Genomic DNA, 18,714 nt, shown 5'->3' with positions numbered 1-18,714 from the left:
TTTGGAGCTGGGGCTGGGAGTATGCATGTTAACATGTACAGAGGTTCAAAAAGCCCAAGGCAGAAGCGATCTAAGTTTCACACTGAACTCTAAGCATCCTAGGTTAGGTGGTAGTGAACATAACACATATTTTCTAGACACGTGCGAAGCAGCAAGTATTCGCTTCGGATTCAGCTGATTCAGATGGACAGTGATTCAGATCAGTATTTGAATCACTGTCCCGATTTGATTTGGCTGATTCGGAGATTCGGCCATAGACTATAATGGGGACTCACTAAAATACTTATAACTTTGCCATATTTGGATGAAAACAGCAGTGATGGTAGCCTCTTCTGAGGGCATGAAGCCTGCCAAGTTTCAAGGAGATAGGAGCAGGGGTTTCTATGAAAGTGCACCTCAAACTGTTGAAAGCAAAACTTGTATCACTTGTGTGTGTTAAGGCAGAGCAGGATGAATGCAGCAGGGGTAGTAGCCCGTTGTGCGGGCATGAGGCCTGTAGGATTCAGGCAGAGTGGTGCAGGGATTTCTGTGAAAGTGCACCTCAAGCTTCTGAAAGCAAATTAAAAAAGCAAATAGGTGTGGAGTGAGGAGGGTGGCACTCACTCCGTCTGCCCGTGGAGCTTGGGGAACCACAGCAGTGGGAGGTTCACCTTCAGAAACACCAGCTGCTCCACCAAACCAGGATCCAAGGAGCTGCGGTGGGGTGTCACAACATCCCCAGAAATGCAGAACACCCTCTCACTTGGAACACTGGTTGGTGGACAGGACGGTGTTCCCGGGCAACTGTGGCCAGATCCTGCCACACCTGGCTGCAGGTTGCCCAATAGGCCAAGGGGTCGCAGTGCAGCGGCTCCACAATCTGGGTGAGATAGGTACCCACCGAGGCCTCCATGCTACCTGCTGATGGTGGGGTCTGGTGCCTCTGAACCCCAACACTGAAGCCATACCCTTGGCCCACATTGGCAGCAGGTGTGGTGGAAGAGATTGGTTTGTGCTTGGAGTGCTGGCACGGGAAAGTGGATCCACCTCTTCTATGTCCCCCTTCCTCTGCCCTTCTGCCTCCCTGACTCTGTTCACCAGTGTCTCCATCCAGTGCTCAAGGGTTTTGCTGCTGCAGATGCTCCCCTTCACCCTCAGGTTGCACATGCCCACCAGCATGTGGACCGTACTGGATTGCAACAGATCCAGCCATTTTTTGATGCCCTCCTTCAGCTGCTTCACCAGTGCCTGCACATCTGGTGACAGCAGCTTGCCCCAGCCAGGAACACTGATCCCCTGGAACTTCTCCATTTAGTTCTGAAGTTCCCTCACTACAGGGATCACCTGGCTAAGGAGGGCACCAGTCTAACCTAAATTGCTTAAGTCTGATACCACATCAGTGTATCTTAAACTGGGTTCTGCCATTTTTAAACCAGCCTATGTGCGCTGAAATTCTGTTACATGTGTAGACCAGTTTGCAATCACTTATACCTGTATAAGTGTAATGTTTGTACCTGGACACAGTCTCTCCTCTGCCTTCATTCCCTCTGGAGGACAGAACGGGTCTATGGAGCCTTTGCCTTCTTTAGCTGAATGTGTTTTGCACATAGTACTAGAGTCTTAATATCAAACAGGAAAGATAATGTTGTTCCTCAGCAGGATCTTAACATTATTCAACAGGAATCACTTGCAAGAGCTGTACCATCAAGCCTTCCAAATATATATTTTTCTTTATTTTATTGATTTCATTGTAAATTGTATTGCTGCTTAATAATAAGATTGCATGACTCTGCTGTTTGCACATATAAACCATCAATCTTTACCTACTCTTCACTACTGCACCCAGCATGATAAGTATTGTTAAAGGAGCTAACATTTTACTATAACTCCTGTTTGCCTGAAATAAAGCATGATGCAAAATATTAACAATGAAACTAGGCTGGTCAATTCCATTTTCTAATTCTCATGTGCTAGCAACACATGGCTATGTTTGCATCACAAAGACTGGAGGGGAGTATTTGAATCTCAAAGTAATCTCTTCACTTTTCTTCTTTAAAATAATCAAGTCACTTCTATTCCTTAATTTACTATTACACCTCTGTTCTCTCTCTCATCTTTCCTAACCTAATCTACATAATTTAAGTATCCCTTTAATAAGCCATATCACACCCATTGAACAGGACAGTAACTCAAAACGTATCCTATTTTGAAGAGTTTCAAATCAGATGTTATATCTGGTCATAATTTTTAATAATGTCTTCTCTTGTCTAAAACATGTGTGTTCTGCTTAACCCTTCCCTATGATAAACATCTACTGTAATGAGTATGGATAACATTTTGCTTGCATTATGTTCAGGGTTTCCTCTGCACAATATATGTCTGAACCAATGTGAAGTATTTATGGTATGAAGAAAGTCATGCCTCTGCCATCACTGATTTTGTAATCCAAGGTACAGTACATCTCAAAGAACAGCCTCTGACTTAGAAGTAGATTATATACATATTGCTTCATGTTGATACGCTCTCAGTACTTTCTTCCTTGCTTGTTTCTCTATGTCATTTTAATTTGACAGGACCCTGAAACGTTAAATTACGTTAAATGGAGCAAGTGCAACAGAACATGGATAACTCTGGACATAGGGAAACATACCCAGGCTGTCCAAGCTCCCCTGACTGATGCTGGACAAAGGCACTTGTTCCCTTTGGGCTGCTTGAGCTTCTGTTGGTTTTTAGCATTAATACAATAAATGACATGCACACAAAATTTCTTCCCCATAAAATACTTTGGGCTCTTTTGTCAATGATTTGAAGAAGTAAGAGAAGGAGAAACAGATGTCTTGAAAAAAGAATATATACAGTGCTTGTTCCTGTGCATTCATTGTACACAACCAATGGGGTACTTGCTTAGACAGACCATCACGTGACCATATCACTTGGGATTTCTTAGAAAAATCTAGGGGGTAGGGGCACATATACAGTTAAATAAATTACAAACAGAGGATCACAGAATCAGTACTAATACTACGTCAGTCCTTAGCTTTTTCTGGAAAAATCAGCACATAAATCTAATAAATAAATAGTCCCCTGGACTTTACTGAGAAAAATTACCTAAGCAAGGGTCAGGCACACAAACAAGTGTTGCAAACTCTGGCCCAAATATTAAGACATATACACAGAGATGGCAAAATTAACAGCCAATCCTACAAAACGTTACTTGTGCAAATAATCCCGCTGACTTCAATGGGGTATGATGTTCCATAAGGGTTTGAAGAATCAGGCCTGCTATAATGATTTTTTTTTGCATGGTTTTCAAATCAACGACATTAAAACTTTTCTATTTTGCTGGAACTTTTCAAGTGGGATGGGGAAAAGCCTTCACACTAAATTAAAAATAATTCAGTTTGAAGATTTTGATCTTGCCTCATATTAATTGTCGAGCTCAACAGAAGTCAGCGTCAAATTAACTCATTAGGGCATACCTTTCCAGTTGCAAACTCGCGTGATAGCTATGAAACAACTACAAAACTCAAATCAATATCTCTACTTCATCATCCAGACAGTACCTCCAACTTTCCATGGCTATCCTATAGTCTCTTCTAGATTGCCCACTCAGCTTCATTCATGATTTGTCCTCTCCCAGACATTGGCTAAAGTACTTAATTACACTTTGGTTGTTAAAAACAAGAGAAAAAGCTAAAAACTGCGTACTGAAGAAATCACAACTTATGCTTCTTCACTAGCCTTCCTAATGGCCATTGTGCATCAATTATAAGCATATTTTTTGATGCATACTATATACATGTGTTCAGATAAGAAAAAACATAGCAAGTGATGACAAGATTTGATATCATAGATATCTTTTTTTGCATGTTCACGTCTTGTTCATGTATTGGCTTGAATTGTGGTGATAAATGAATCAATCCTGCCAGAAGACACATGATTGTTTAAAAAAGAGCAAATAACTCTCTAAGAAATTTCAGGTTTACATACATGTGCATTTGAATCATCCCCAATTTTCTGCTGCTAAAAAAGTTTCCAAACTTGAACATCACAGAAAAGAAAATTAATTTGAAAGAAGCACATAAAGCCGAAGGCAAGCACTTGACAAAGAAGAAACTTTTTTCCTTGGACAAGTTCAAAAACAACAACAAAAATGTTATCCCAGATCTACTGCCAAACCTCTAAACTTGGAGAACGGCCTAAAGTATGGATTGTGTGAACTCAAATAGAGTTCTATTTGAAACTGTTGCCATTTATAGACCTGCAAAGCTATGTTATAATTGCTGAAAGGGCATAGGGAAGACTGCTATGACTGTTTGCTTTTTTTTTCTGAATCAAGCTGTTCTTATGTAGGTTTTAGGGATACTGTCAAAACCTGAAAATATATGAAATACAAAAATATACCTACAGACACAATTTCATCCCATTGTATACACCAGTATTTTGTGTAGCATATGTTGATTCACAGATGCATCTAGTTATTGCCCTAGTAGCTGAGCTGTAAAATAATCAGACTAGAACACATCATACCATTCCATTATTCTACTAAGACCAAAAATACAGGAGGAAAATGCAGCAGGATTTTTCCATGATGAACTACTTGTGTACAGTTCTAAGATTCTGCCATCTTTGTTCAAAGTAAAAAGGATTGGTGTATATTTTTTGGTATGTCAAAATAGAGTTCGGCAAAGAGGTAACAGTATTTAAAAATGAGATGGTAAGTCTTGGCTAAAAGCTATTAGCACAACTTTTTAGTGAGAGGAGAGTTCATGGAAAGGAACAGCGAAGATCAAGACTTCAGTAGGACCTACAAGACTCTGTATCTTATTCAGCCAAAGCTGTTATATAGGAATAGATCTCATTACTTAGGTACCAGCTCCACCATTCTTTAAACAGACACAGGAAATGTTCCACTTCTTGCTCCCCACGACCCTAGTTTAGTAAAACTAGTACCTTTAAACAGCCTCAGCTAAGGTACATTTCCTCAATTCTCCGTGGGCACTAGGAACAGGACGAATGAAGGTGTCTGGGGGTCTTCTCCTTACCGTACACATCCCTACACTAAACATCCCTTGTTGCAATTTTTTGCCAAATCAGTCGTCAACTATGATGGATTAGGGACAAATGCATCATCATGTAATTCTGGTGACTGAAAATAAAGTTCTGATTTAGCCCTTCATTGGTGAAAATGAGTTTGAGGCTTTACACTGTGGCTATTTTTGCACATCTTAACACCATCTCAGACTGGCCAGAGCAGCTGCTTTTGTGAGCTGGAAAGACACAGGGCAAATTTAGCCTAAGTACTGAAAATCAACAATAGGTACAACTTTTGGACATCTGTGCCATAGAAGTTGGCTCAACCCTTATCCACATAGTCTGACTCATTACTCTGTTCTTAGTCATTTTTCATGAACACAGCATTTGCAACAGATTAAAATAGCCCCATGCTACACTGATCACAACCGTGTGCTAGACACTAGATAGACATGTTGTCAATGATTACACTGTATGGAGGCACCACAAAGAGACATGATAAAGTGAAGTGACTGAGGATTAAATAACACAACACAGAGAGCAGTATTTGAGAATGTGAAAATTAACAAAGGCAGGTGGGAAATCCAAATAAAACATAATACCAAGATCATTTTAAAGATACTAATGTACTATGAAATCTGACCTATAGATCAGATTGCAGGAACATATCTTATATTAGCATAAGAACAAGATGTTGGAATTTCAGACTGTGTGACCTTGGAAAGTCTAGGTCTGTTTTGTTTGGGGGGTTTTAAATACATATACTAGTTTTGGCTGTACTTGACAGCTGATCAAGTTAGTTTTGGTAAATGAACCATTACATTGCACAAGCTCTCTTTGGTTATTTTTGTGTTTTGCAGGAAGAATAGAGCAGGAGCCAATTTTGACACGAAGTATTTTGCTTAATGCAAACTCTTAGCAAGCTGGTTATTCAAAAAGAAGGATCCCTCTGGGATTTCTGACAGATCCATAGTGCCACTTCTCGAGTATTAACATATGAGAACTATTTAACACAAGTCCATTTTGCATAACAATTTTCCTTCCAGCCATTCTAAAAAATATGAAGGCAAATGCCTTAGTCCAAATAGCCTGTTCTTTTTTCATAACTTTAAAAAAAGTTTTAAAGCATCTGTATAGTTTGAAAAATAGTCTCCTGGAAGTATTATTTTGTAAGCTATGGGAAAAGTAACCAGTAAATAATTTAATGCTGTCCCTCTTTATGTATAAAACTTTAGTTTGCCATTTTCATTATTTCTTCAAACAGCTTTCAAAAGGGTTGGAATTTTTTCTGCTTTATAATTTCTGGCCTATTACGCTGTGACTATCAAAGGAATGTTGTGAGGGGCCCCACAATAGCCTTAGGATTAGCATTTGGCCATTGTGTTACAACAACGGTAGAAGACACAGTTATAAATCATGACCGCTTTAGGTGCTTGACAGGAATAAATGAAAGCACATGCTGAGGTTAAACCTTTGATTGTGAACATGTATTACATAATGTAGCATGGCTCACAAGTTTAGGAGAGGGTAAAAACTACCTCATGCTTTTTGAAACAGATGAATGATAAGGAGTTTGGAAGTATACTGTAAACACATGGTCACACTCCCACACTGACAACTACGCTTTATATAAATAGTATCTGAACAGGCAGCAAAAACTCCCTGTTTACAAACAGTGATACTCATATACCCCTATTTGCTGCAATGCCATTATCATTGTCTCATCAAATCTGTGCTTCTGACAACACTAGTCATAGCACCACGGTGTTCTGGAACATGGATTCACCTCTACAAACCATGAACCAGGTTATGCCACCAGCCCTGTAAGCCAGCATGGAGCCTGTATCTTGCCTTGTTCCTCCACAGGTAGCTCTACAGAAGGGCTGAAATAGGCTATCTTGAGTTTTCCCATAAAACAAAGGCTAGCCAGAATCTGCCCCAAATGACTGTGTGTGAACTTACTAAGGGCACTTCAGACATGAGCATCCACAGGTTAAATCTCATCAATTTGCGTTGTGACCTCTGAGTGTCCCAAAGCTACTTACTTTATGCAATGGTTAGCTCTGGGCCATGCCACCTAGCCCGTGTTAGGATAACTTCAGTCTACTCCACAGAGAGAAAATGAGCAATTTGTAGTCCTCCGGCATTTCAGGAAGCACTACTCCCAGCCTCCCCAGCCACTGCAGAATAGGAACGGAGCCCAGGTGTCCTGGCTCCTAAGCTAGGGACCGACTTTACACATAAACCAGTTTAAGTGATCAGAAACTGGTTTAAACCTGTAACAGAACAGACATTCAGTGCACATAAACCAGTTTGAAAATAGCTCACACTGGTTTGAGATAAACCTGGTTGAATGTAGTATCTGACTTAACTGATTTGGGTCAAACTGGTTTATGCAATGTCTGTCCCAGATCCCTTACTGGTTTAACTTAAACCAGAGTCCCCCAGCATCCCAGATACTTTGCAGCTCTGAGCAGAGCTCTCCCCTCTGCTCCATAGCTGGAGCTCTGGCAGAGACAGCAGGCACAGCAGGGTCTGCCAGGTTTCCTCTTGCCCCCACCCCAACCTATCCCCCCTGCTCCCTACTCCCTCCCCTCTCCCATGGCAAGGACCATAGCCAGCATGTGGTATGCTAGAAAATGCTGAGTGGTGTCGGTGTAAGGAACACAGGACAAAGGTGGAAAGGACAGTGTCCACTTAGGGCTTTTTGGAGCTCATCAACAGGTCAGCTGGTAATGTCCCTGTCCCTTCCTTGGAAAAAGCTGTTTAAGAAAAGCTTGAACTAATGAGAGGCTTTTGTTTTCTTAATGGGCTGATAAACACTGTGTTATCAACTCCCTGCTGGGCTGCTCACAAGAGTGGGGGAACCATTCTCTAATTGGAGCATCCTGGTGAGGCCTGGTCATGCCCCACCTCCCAGTTCAGCATTGTGGAAGGAAGGGAGGGCTGCTCTAGCACCCCCCAGAATCTAGCCTGAGCCACTGTAGTCATGTGCCTGCATTTCTTCAATCCAGAGGGGATGTCTACACAGTTACAAACTGGTTCAGCCTAGCCAAGTTAGACTAACCTGCAAAGATTGAATCAATTCAGGCTCAGACATTTTGAATGTCTGTCTCTAGCCCTAGTCATGCCCCTGCTCACCAGCCCTCTAGTGGCAAGTCAGAGCTGTGCAAGCAAGAAATGGTATTAACCCTCAACATGTGACTGCTCACAGCATGTTCTAACTTAAACACTCCTTATATTCCACAGATTTAGTCTAAGTATAATGTGTAACTTCACCCCACCATCCACACCCTAGGAATGCATCAGGTAGAATAATCTTCAATCAGAAACTCAGTAAAACCAAAGTAAATTTTGTGGTGTTGTCATTTAATAAAGCCATCTGCTTATAAAACAGATCAACTTCAGTGCCATTTTAGCCTGGATGTAACAAAACAAAACATTGGATACATGGAAACAGGGAGAGAGAGAAAAGTGAGATTAGAGGAAAGGAATGGGGAAAACAAAAATAAATTTGTTGGTCCTCCAATGCCAGTTGAGAATTTACTGGCTGGAACAGTCTTCTGGGAACTGCAGTGATAAGGAAAAACTAACCTGAATTCCCCTGCCCTGGAGTTCGAAGTGCTAATCAGAGCACTCTGCAGGCAGTATTTTGGCAGAGTCAGTCAGTCAGTGGTCAGAGAATGGATTTCTATGAACATCTGTACTGTTGGCGGAAAATCCCTCTGAAAAACTGAAACTAAAAAGAATTTTCTTTTTTTAAGAACACAGAGGATCTGCTCCAAAGCCCATTGACTTCAATAGCATTTGGACTGGATCCTAAGAGAGGACTCCAAGAAACATGGTTTGCAAGAATACCTTTCTTATAGTCTGAGCCCTGTAGCTTTGTCTCCCAAATCCTGATTTGTTTAATCTTGATCCTTTAGAATAAATTTCTCATTTGGCTTGGATTCATCCTATTTATTAAGTTGTTTTTCAGTGACAAGTGTTTTTTTCACACTCTTGTTTTTGGCCTTACAGAGTCTATACTGTCTCCATTACAGAAAAGAGAAAAAATTGTTCTTCATATACAGCCAGCTAAATTGTACAGTCTCCCTAATTTAATTCAGGTAGCCCCAGACATTTCCCATTTCCCTCTTTCCTCATGAATAAGATGGATTCCTTTAATCAAACCCCTCATACCATCTCACCAATTAATTCACAAACAGCAGTGATATATGGGTGTTTAACTGTGATGGGAGGTACATACTCACATCAGCATTTTAGCTTAAGGAGACAAATATGAGATCATGGAGAAACTGTTTTTGAATTTGACTGAATGGTCCAAAAGAACATTTAAACTTAAGGCCAAAATGCTCATAAAAGATAAATCAGAGAGGATTTAATATTAAAAAGATGTGTGAGAGCTATGGTTTGAATGCAGGACAGGGAGCCAGGGACTTCACAGAGTTTTATCCCTTGTTCAGATGCTAATTGCTCTATAAGTCCTTCAATAAATCAAGCTTTCTTCTTCTGTTGATTATCACTCCAACTATGTAAATGAATGTGATATGCATTGATTATCACTCCTACTATGTAAATGAGCGCTATATGCATTTGATGATTTAAAAAACTTTTGAAGATGAAAAGAACTGCAATACCTAAGAGTGTATCAAATTTTTAGTTTCATCTTACATTTTATAGTTTATCCACATTTCTCTATAATACACAGAAGCCCCACATAACACGGAATACTATTCCAAAGCCCATGCCATCATTAAAAAATAAGTTTCCAATCCTTGTGATTATGATGCATATATTTTGAATGTGAACCACAAGCAATTAACGCAGTAAAAGCTCCATCTTCTAGAGTTGGAGAGGGAGCGGCATGTAGGGCAGCAACCAAGATGGTGGCTGCCCCCTCATTCCTCCTCCTTCACTGGGAATTCTTTTCCAATCACTGGCAAGGGGTGGGGCCACAAGCAATCTAATTAGGAGCCAATTAAGAGCCATAACCTATTTATGTGAATGGGAACATTCTATTCATCTGCATGGGGTGTTAGCTTTGAGATTTAATTATACACTTCATGCATCGACAAGAACTTCACTTCTGATCATTTTTACACCCTGTTAGTGTACTCATCCCACTATTCTAAACTGTGGTGCATACATTTCTGGGTATAATTGAGCACTAGGTACCCCCTGTTTAGATGCCTGAAAGCTCTAGCTTTCCCAGACAGCTTCTAAATGTAAGACTCAGTATTTCTGCAAACAATTACAAATTCTACAACAGATTTAAAATTTAGGGACAGAATAAAAGAGATTGGATACAAATCTTTGCATTGTTACTCTGCATTACTCAAAATCATATTGAATTAAATACCCGCTTATTTTCAATTTTTAAACTAAGAATATAACATAAATGACATCCTGAGTCAGAACAATGGTCCATATAACCCAACATCCTGTCTCTGATAGTGGCAGAGATGGATGCAATCAAGGGAAAGCATTAAACTGGGTACATCAAGTAACATATCATTCGGAACCTACTTAGATTGTGCTTTTGCAGAAACCACCAGTTTTTGTGGTTTACATGATAGCCATAAAAATGATGTTTGCCACTATTTCCCATGGAATCACCTGGAAAAAAGTTAAAACTTACTAAAAATAAAATGCTGGCTCACTGTCGCTGCTCCTTGGCCTCACAGCCCTCTGTGGGGGGAGGAATTGGGTGGTGGAGCAGCATGTAGGGCAGCAACCAAGATGGTGACTGCCCCCTCATTCCTCCTCCTCCACTGGCAATTCTTTTCCAATCAGTGGCAAGGGGTGGGGCCACACGAATGAAAGCCCTCTCCACCAATCAGTGGTGAGGGGCAGGGTCTCTGGAGCCTCTTAGCCAATCCACAGTGAAGGGTGGGCTGCCACAAAATGCCCAGGAATGTAGGAATGAGCGGGCCACAAAAAAATATTTGTCTTGTCCCAATTTACATAGGTCCTTACCTAGCCCCTATTCATTACCCTCCCTGGTATCCACCATCATTGGTTTAGAGATGCCAAAGTAAACATCTCCAACCGTTCTGTTCAACAGCTATTACTAGATCTATCATCCATGAATTCATCTGGTCTCCTTTTGTACCTGGTTATGCTATCTGTCTCTAGATCTGCTATAAGGCTTTCTGATTTCTTGCACAACATGACATTAGTATGGTTGTATTTATGCATGAAATGGCAAAACTTTAAGCTAGAATTGGCTTGGTATATAGTCTCTACACTCAGCAACACAGGCTACCAAGATCACTTCAACTCAGTGCTATGCTGTCCTCACTGGCTTCTCATGAGATAGTTGGTTAAATGTGTAGGCAAAGACTGGAGGGTTTTCGCAGGAGCTGGCACATGAATCAGAAACTTGCAGGCAACAAGGATGGCTGTGAATGGCAGTACCCTCATGGCAAAATGCAAAACACGCTTTAACCTAACTTTCCTGCAGTACCTTTAAAAAGGCAGAGCTTGTAAAACTTTAATGTAGATACATCAGGGCACCAAATTATAATTTTAAATATGTGATCACATATTACTTTCATAACACTGACAATGAATATTATAAAAAGCTAAGAGAGAAAAGAAGATCTCTTGGGTTTAAGACAAACCGTCTTGAGTTAGGACTGGAGTCAGGGAAAATTGGTTTCTATTCCTATGTGGGCAAGAGGATTATAATGCATGTGTGTACATGGGTAGAATTAAGGCAAAACAGGAAACCTTAACACTGGCATTTCCTAAACTTTTGAAACCTTGAGCCTGCTACCTTAATTTCTTTTAACGTCAGGTTCTGCACATAATTAACTTCATTTCTGATTAACTTCTCTAGCATTACACCAACAGTAAAAGACAAAACAATTAAAGCAGGTTTTTTGTTAGTAAAGGCAATTCTCTTGGGAATAGCAACTTTTTTTTTTGCACGTATCTATCAACGTTTCTGTCAGAGGTTTGCCTGTGGAGGTGATAGCACATGAACTGCTTGGAAGAGGGGTCAGGCATGCTCCAGCACTCCAAATGGCACATTTGCATACAACTACCTTTCTTGGGGCTCTGCAAATCATGGACATTGAAAGGGTTTCTTGGCTCCCTTCCCTTACAGCTGCAGGAGGCAAGATTTTCTTTCCACCTTGTACCATTGAAAGGAAATCTCACTACATGAGGTCAGGGATCAGTACTTTTCACCTCCTGGAGACTTGTGCTCTGGGATTCCAAGGCAGTAGTAAGAATGAAAAAGCATATATTGAAGAGCTGTCACAGACTATTCCATTTCTAGAAAATGAATGTGGCCACAGTCTGTCCCTGGGACTACTATGTCACTCACTCTACTGTACTTTGTATAGTAGGAGCAGCTCTGGATCCTCACTTAACTATGCTGTTTGCAATTGTGATGGAGCAACATCTGCATTTAAGCTTTAATACAGTGCACTTTACAGGACAGTGGAATGTTTTTGAGAGAAGATGGGGACCTCCAGCCCAATACACAGACCTACTATTATTTTAGACATGCTTAAAATCTAAACATAACAATCATTTGGGGGGGGGGGGGGGCACCTCTCTGTACTTGCAATCAAACAAGAATGATGTAGCAAAAGCATAAATCTTTGAACATTCCCAAATAACCCAGGGACCCATAGACAGTGAATCCAACCCAACAAAAAGAATCAGTTGAAATGACAGTAGCAAGGATCAAGAATTGTCTGATGTTTCCAGTGTGCAAAAAGGGAGAACTTCTCAGAAGTCAATTAATTAAAAACCCGGTGATTCCACCTGCTTTAATACATTGGAATTTGTACATTATCATACTTCAGAAGAGAAGAAAATATGTTCTGGAGATTATCTCGAATGATCACGACATAATAAAGACAAAGCTGTTTGCTTTGCCAGAAATTAATAGCTAAAAACAAATAGGACTCTTTTCCATGGGAATGAACAGAGTCAAATAACCCCTTCTGCATGGCTGGAGCACTAAAATAGCTTCATCCTCCAGAAGTAGACACTATGTATTTGTTAACACTGCATAACCTTAAGCATAATACACTCCAAGTTTGTCAATGGTATTTTTGTTGTCACATAAGGACATAAAGCCTGTGGTGTAAACCTATCCAAAAGGTTCTGACTGAGGTTTTAAAAGTTCTGTTTGAATTGAGTTATTCTCTTATATTAGCCCTTAGAGATTGCAATACATTTATTACTTCACTGCTGTTATTATTCTTACCCAGCAAATTGCATAGTAGTAACAATCACTGTTTAATTCCAGAAGGGCAAACAGTTCCAAAAATCCAGCCATTTTCAGAGGGAATAGCTTGACAAAATACTACTACAACAGTGTTTTATCCCCCTACCCCCAGACTCCCTGTAGGTCCCCCCTCACCTACAGCATGGAAACATCTAGGATGTCCTCAGAGATGCTGCTTTGTGGCTTTCCTTTGCCCTAGGCAACCAAGCTACAGCTTTTCCTCTACACTTTGCTGACTGCAGCAGTCTACAAAGCAGAGTGAACTTATACAGGCATTTCTACCAAGTGAAGAACAGTACGTGCAGCACACGATCGGTTGTGGAGTATAGCACTGAGTTAGTGCCAAGGTGCTACGAAGTGCTTCATGATCTAGATTCAGAAATATGATTTTAATTTTGCACTATAGCTGTTTTTCTTGCAGTAATAAAATACTTACAAAATGCCAGTTCTGTGCAGATCACATTAACAAGGAAAGGGTCCCTTCTAACTTTGAAAACTTGCTTCCAAAGTCCAGCAGAGGGGAATATTTAAACAATATTCATATGAAATTGTTTCTTTTTGTTTGTTTCCCCCCCCCTTTTCATTTGGGAGTACAGCAGTTCCAAATACACTCACTCTTAAAAAAAACCCTGTTTTCTTTAACAGGGATAGCATACTGACTTGCAAAAGTGAACTCTAATCCTACTCAGGATGAGAAGCACAGAAACACTTATCCCAAAACAAGTTTGAGATCCCCTGCCTGCAATTCAGGGTGTATTTCTGTCACATTGCCTTGAAAGCCTTACTACTACAAACTTACACAGCCTTGCCTAAACCACCCCAAAAGCATTAGATTTAGTTTTCTTTTCTTGCACAGCAGTTCTTACTGTATTCACAAGATACAATGGTAATGTTTATGTCTTTGCTCCATTTAAGTCTAAGAGTTTTAAATAACTCTTGTACCTTAACTTTGTCCTGTAAGCTGACCTCCATTTACGTTTATCTTTAAGATCATATTTCCTTACATGCTGAACACACATCTGTAGTGCAAAACATAAGCATTTTCCAAAAAAATAAAAAGCCAAAAAACCACATATAGCTACTTGCCTCTTGGCAATTTCTGAGCATTTCCCAGGTTTAGTGCAACATGTCCACAGAAAAGTAGAAAAAACAATCTTGACATCATGGTTACAAACCCAAACTTGCACAATGAATGATGCTGATGGGTATCACAAAAGGTACTGTTGCTGCAGTTAAGTGAACTGTTCTCTCTGTGACAGAGGCAGCAAAACTTTGACAGGAGCTAAGTTTACAGAGTAGGAGGAGACAGAATGACATCACACCCTCCCACTGAAAAAGTAAGGAGAACTAGCATAAAAAGATATTATCAGGCTCCCTCTGCAAAAGTCTTCTGGTTTTTGTTATAGGGACTTTCCATCTCAGAGGGTAACAAAAATCAATCTATAATGACTTGCACTTCATGCAAAGGAAAAAAAACAAACAAAAAAACCCCCAACACAGACAGATGTCAAAATGCCATTAGCTGAAAACCAGCCAGAGACATAAGCTATTTGACTGTATTGTGCATGGAAGCCACATTACCAATGTAAAATTAATTTTACATTACTTGGAATATCATTTTTCCTGATTCAGCTCAACATTTTTTGTGACCCTCAGCTCTTGTCTAACCTTAGGATCATTTGAAGCAAAATTCATGTCAGCCTGTATACTGTATACAGAGAAGGCACTGACTTCACTGGCCAGAATGTGCCATGTATTTATGCAGCAAAGAATGTGTATTTGCCAGTTTAAATGCCACTTGCCATGTGCTTGTTTCTTTTTGGCCATTTTCCATTTTTTTCTTTAATACAAACTCTCTGAGTTGCTAGACAAACTACTGTAGCGGAAAGGAAACTAAGTTCCTACAGGGGCTACCAAACTCTGCTGCCCCTTACACCAGTGCAAATCAGAAGCATCTTGGTGAATGACTGTGGATTCACTGTAGGTTTACAATGCTAGCAGATCACAATTTGGCTATGTTAATAAGCACTAAGTGGGGGAAAGGGACACACAAGTTTAGCTAGAAGAGATAGGATAAGACTAAACAAAGGAAAGTTTAGAACAATTATTTGGAAAATATCCTAAGAGGGAAATTAGATCTAAAATGCTATTCTGGGTATGTATTCTCCTCTCCCTCCCATGTCCCCAAATATTCCTAGTTTCATGTACAGGAGTAGATAGGTAGGGGAAACCTCAGAGTTTTGATGGATGAGATTAACATGCTACAGACTATACTGAAAGGGAAATATGTAAGATACAGGGAGGCATTTATAAAATGTTAAATGGTACTGTATGTAAAAATATTTCATAGACTATATTTTAGAAAGGGTGGGGAGAGTTAAAAAAAAGCAGAGGTAATTGAAAAGGCCCTAAAGTGCTTATCTACCCTCTGTCTGAAAGCCTCCAATGAAGGAGATTCTACAACTTCCCCAATCCGTCTATTCCACTTCCTCACTGTTCTGACATCCTGAGATCTAATCTAAATAGCATTCTCTTTCTTGAGTTCCATCACGCTCGTATTGTTGGATGGAGCTGTAATCTGGAAGTTAATATTATAGATGGATCCAAAGCAAAACACTGAGCCTCCTGGAACTTTGGCAAAATAGAGGTCCTATTATTCTATTAGTTATAAGTGTAAGTATTAAAAACAGAAACCTGCAGCAGCCAAAACTGGGGTGAGATGCAAGGGGTTGTAGGAAGCAGCTTCAGGGACCTGGATTGAGAATTTCTCAATGCAGTGACCATACCTGTTAGTTAGTAACACTCAATAGCACCCTGAGGATAGACACTCATATGCTCTCTGTAATAAAATATTTAAACATAGTTTAGGACAGTAGAAACAGATGAGAAAAATAGTAATTACTGTAAGTCCAGAAGTCCCAAATATATAGATATTTAGCTGTGAGCAGGAACGGTAAAGGGAGAAAACAATGCTGGATGCACATACCAATGTCTTATGTGAGGTATCTCCAACCCCCTTTTTGTCTTACACATACATCTTATCAAGTCCTCCATTAAATACAATATAATTGTAACTATTCTAAACAAAGCATAAAAGATTTAGCCCATGCCAACTTAATATCTAAGGGAATTTATAGAGGAAAACACTGAACTAGACAAAGTAAGGCACTGTTTAAATACTGTAGAGACAAAGGATAGAATGCACCAATTTGTTCTGCAGAGAGTTTGCCTTACCTTACTAATCAGAAAGGTTTGATTTGAAACGTTTGACCCTTCTGGCCAGCTATAACAATTTACACCAAGGGCAACTATTGCAATTATCTAAATGTAATGCATTTTGTCTTCCCTCTAAAGGGACAATCATACTCTTGTTCACTATTTTATTGTCATCTCCTGCTCTATATAAGCTCTTCTGTTCCTCCTCCACCTCTGCACATGTCCCTGCTACTACATCCCCTCCACTCTTCCTCTCCTGGAAATGCTGTCCAGCCATTCTGCCTTCTCTCCTTTTTCTCTGTCCTTTTCTGTGGCGAGCAGCTGTAGTTAGCCCAGGCCCATGATGGTAGTGCTAATTCATGCCATCTTTATTTTATGCAGAAGGTTCTCCTAACACTGGAAACTATAGTTTGGCAAATGGACACAAGTCAAAGTTAATGTAGTGCATAGGCTGAATACATCAGTAGATGGTACAAGTTAAACCTATTTAACAAGTTAAGCCTGTTTAACCAAACGACAGATAGTGGGAACAAGGCTGAGCTCCTTAATGAGTTTTTTGCTTCTCTATTCCTGAACATGGATCAAGACAAATCTCCCAACTGGATCACAGACAGGCACAAAAGGGACACCAGCCCACCAACTGTTAGTGCTGATTTGGTGAAGAGGCTCTTGGAAGGATTGGATGTGTTTAAGTCAGCAGGCCTGAATGATCTTCATTCAAGGGTGCTGAAAGAATTGGCTAATGTCATAGCAGAGCCACTGGTACAGCTGTTTGAGTACTCATGGTGCTCAGGTCAGGTCCCAGAGGACTGGAAAACAGCCAGTGGGGTCCCCTTTATTTTCAAGAAGGGGAGGAAGGAAGATCTGGGTAACTTTAGACTGATTAGTCTCACCTCTATCCTTGGGAAAAACTTTGAAAAAATTATCAAGGATCATATTTGTGGGAGTCCAGCAGGACAAATAATGCTGAAGGGCAATCAGCATGGATTTATAGCAGGTAGATCCTGCCTGACTAACCTTCTTCTTTTTATCACCAGCTCACAAAATGCTTAGACACAGGAGTGAAGGTAGATATCATTTACTTGACTTTTAAGAAGGCCTTTGATATGGCCTATTCTCATAAATAAAGTGAGTGGCTATGACATAGATGATACACGGTCAGGTTGGTGGCAAATTGACTTAGAGGTTGCATCCAAAAAGTGGTGGTGGACAGGTAGGTATTGACCTGGAAAGATGTGGGCAGTGGGGTCCCATGAGGCTCGGTCCTTGGACCTATGCTGTTCAAAGTCTTCATCAGTGACTTGGATGAGGGCGTGGAGAGCACTCTGTCCAAACTCGCAGATGATACCAAATTTTGGGGTAAAGTTAACACACTAGAGGGTAGGGAATGAATCTAGGCAGATCTGGACAGGTTGGAAAAGTGGGCAGAAAAGAATAGGATGCAGTTCAACAAAGACAAGTGCAAAGTGCTGCACCTAGGGAGAAGGAATCATCATTGTGACAAAGTGTTCAGTAAAGCTAACCGCACTTTATCATGCATTAGCAGATGCATGACGAACAGGTCTAGGGAGGTGATACTTACCCTCTATGTGGCATTGGTCAGGCCGCAGTAGGAGTACTGTGTCCAGTTCTAGGCACTGTACCTCAAGAGGGATGTGAACAACTTTGAGAGGGTTCAGAGGAGGGCCACTTATATGGTTAGGGGCCTGCAGGCAAAGCCCTATGAGGAGAGATTGAGGGACCTGGATCTCTTGAGCCCCCACAAGAGAAGGCTGAGAGGTGATCTTGTGACAGCCTACAAATTCATCAGCGGGGGAGGGAGGAAGAGGCAGCAAGGAATAGGAGATGCTCTGTTTACCAGGGCACCCCTTGGAGTAACTAGGAACAACGGCCACAAACTGATGGAGAGCAGATTTAGGTTAGACATCAGAAAGAACTTTATGGTAAGGGTTGCCAGAATTTGGAGTGGGCTTCCAAGGGAGGTGGTACTCTCCCCTACCTTGTAGGTCTTCAAGAGAAGGCTAGATAGGTACCTGGCTAGGGTCATCTAACCCCAGCGCTCTTTCTTGCCCAGGGCAGGGGGGTTGGACTCGATGATCTTCCAACCCAAACGTCTATGAATCTATTACTTTCAGTTCACGTACTATTCGTATTTTTTGTGAACATTTACCATCTTTTCTGGAAAAATTGCTTTTTTCTGAGAGGAATTCTATCACTGGAGAAAACTTTTGCCT

General features: G+C 40.6%; 1 protein-coding gene across 36 annotated transcripts in view; it reads right to left on the bottom strand.

Moving 5' to 3' along the window:
- Window positions 1–18,714, bottom strand: part of ABI3BP (ABI family member 3 binding protein) — a 342,180-nt gene that overhangs the window by 289,220 nt on the left and 34,246 nt on the right. For 35 of the 36 annotated variants that reach the window (XM_025214794.1, XM_006033038.2, XM_006033050.2 and 32 more), the window contains exon 1: window positions 14,351–14,501. The exons of the other annotated variant lie outside the window; for it this stretch is intronic. In XM_025214794.1, the coding sequence (XP_025070579.1) occupies window positions 14,351–14,429 (79 nt within the window). In that variant the 5' untranslated portion in view covers window positions 14,430–14,501. Of the gene's footprint in view, window positions 1–14,350; window positions 14,502–18,714 lie in introns of those variants that run through there. 36 annotated transcript variants of the gene reach the window in all.

This window comes from Alligator sinensis, unplaced genomic scaffold, assembly GCF_000455745.1.
Source record: "Alligator sinensis unplaced genomic scaffold, ASM45574v1 scaffold1286_1, whole genome shotgun sequence".
Lineage (NCBI taxonomy): Eukaryota > Metazoa > Chordata > Crocodylia > Alligatoridae > Alligator > Alligator sinensis.
Note: the sequence above shows the minus strand (reverse complement) of the source record. Positions and strands in the feature narration are given on the sequence as shown.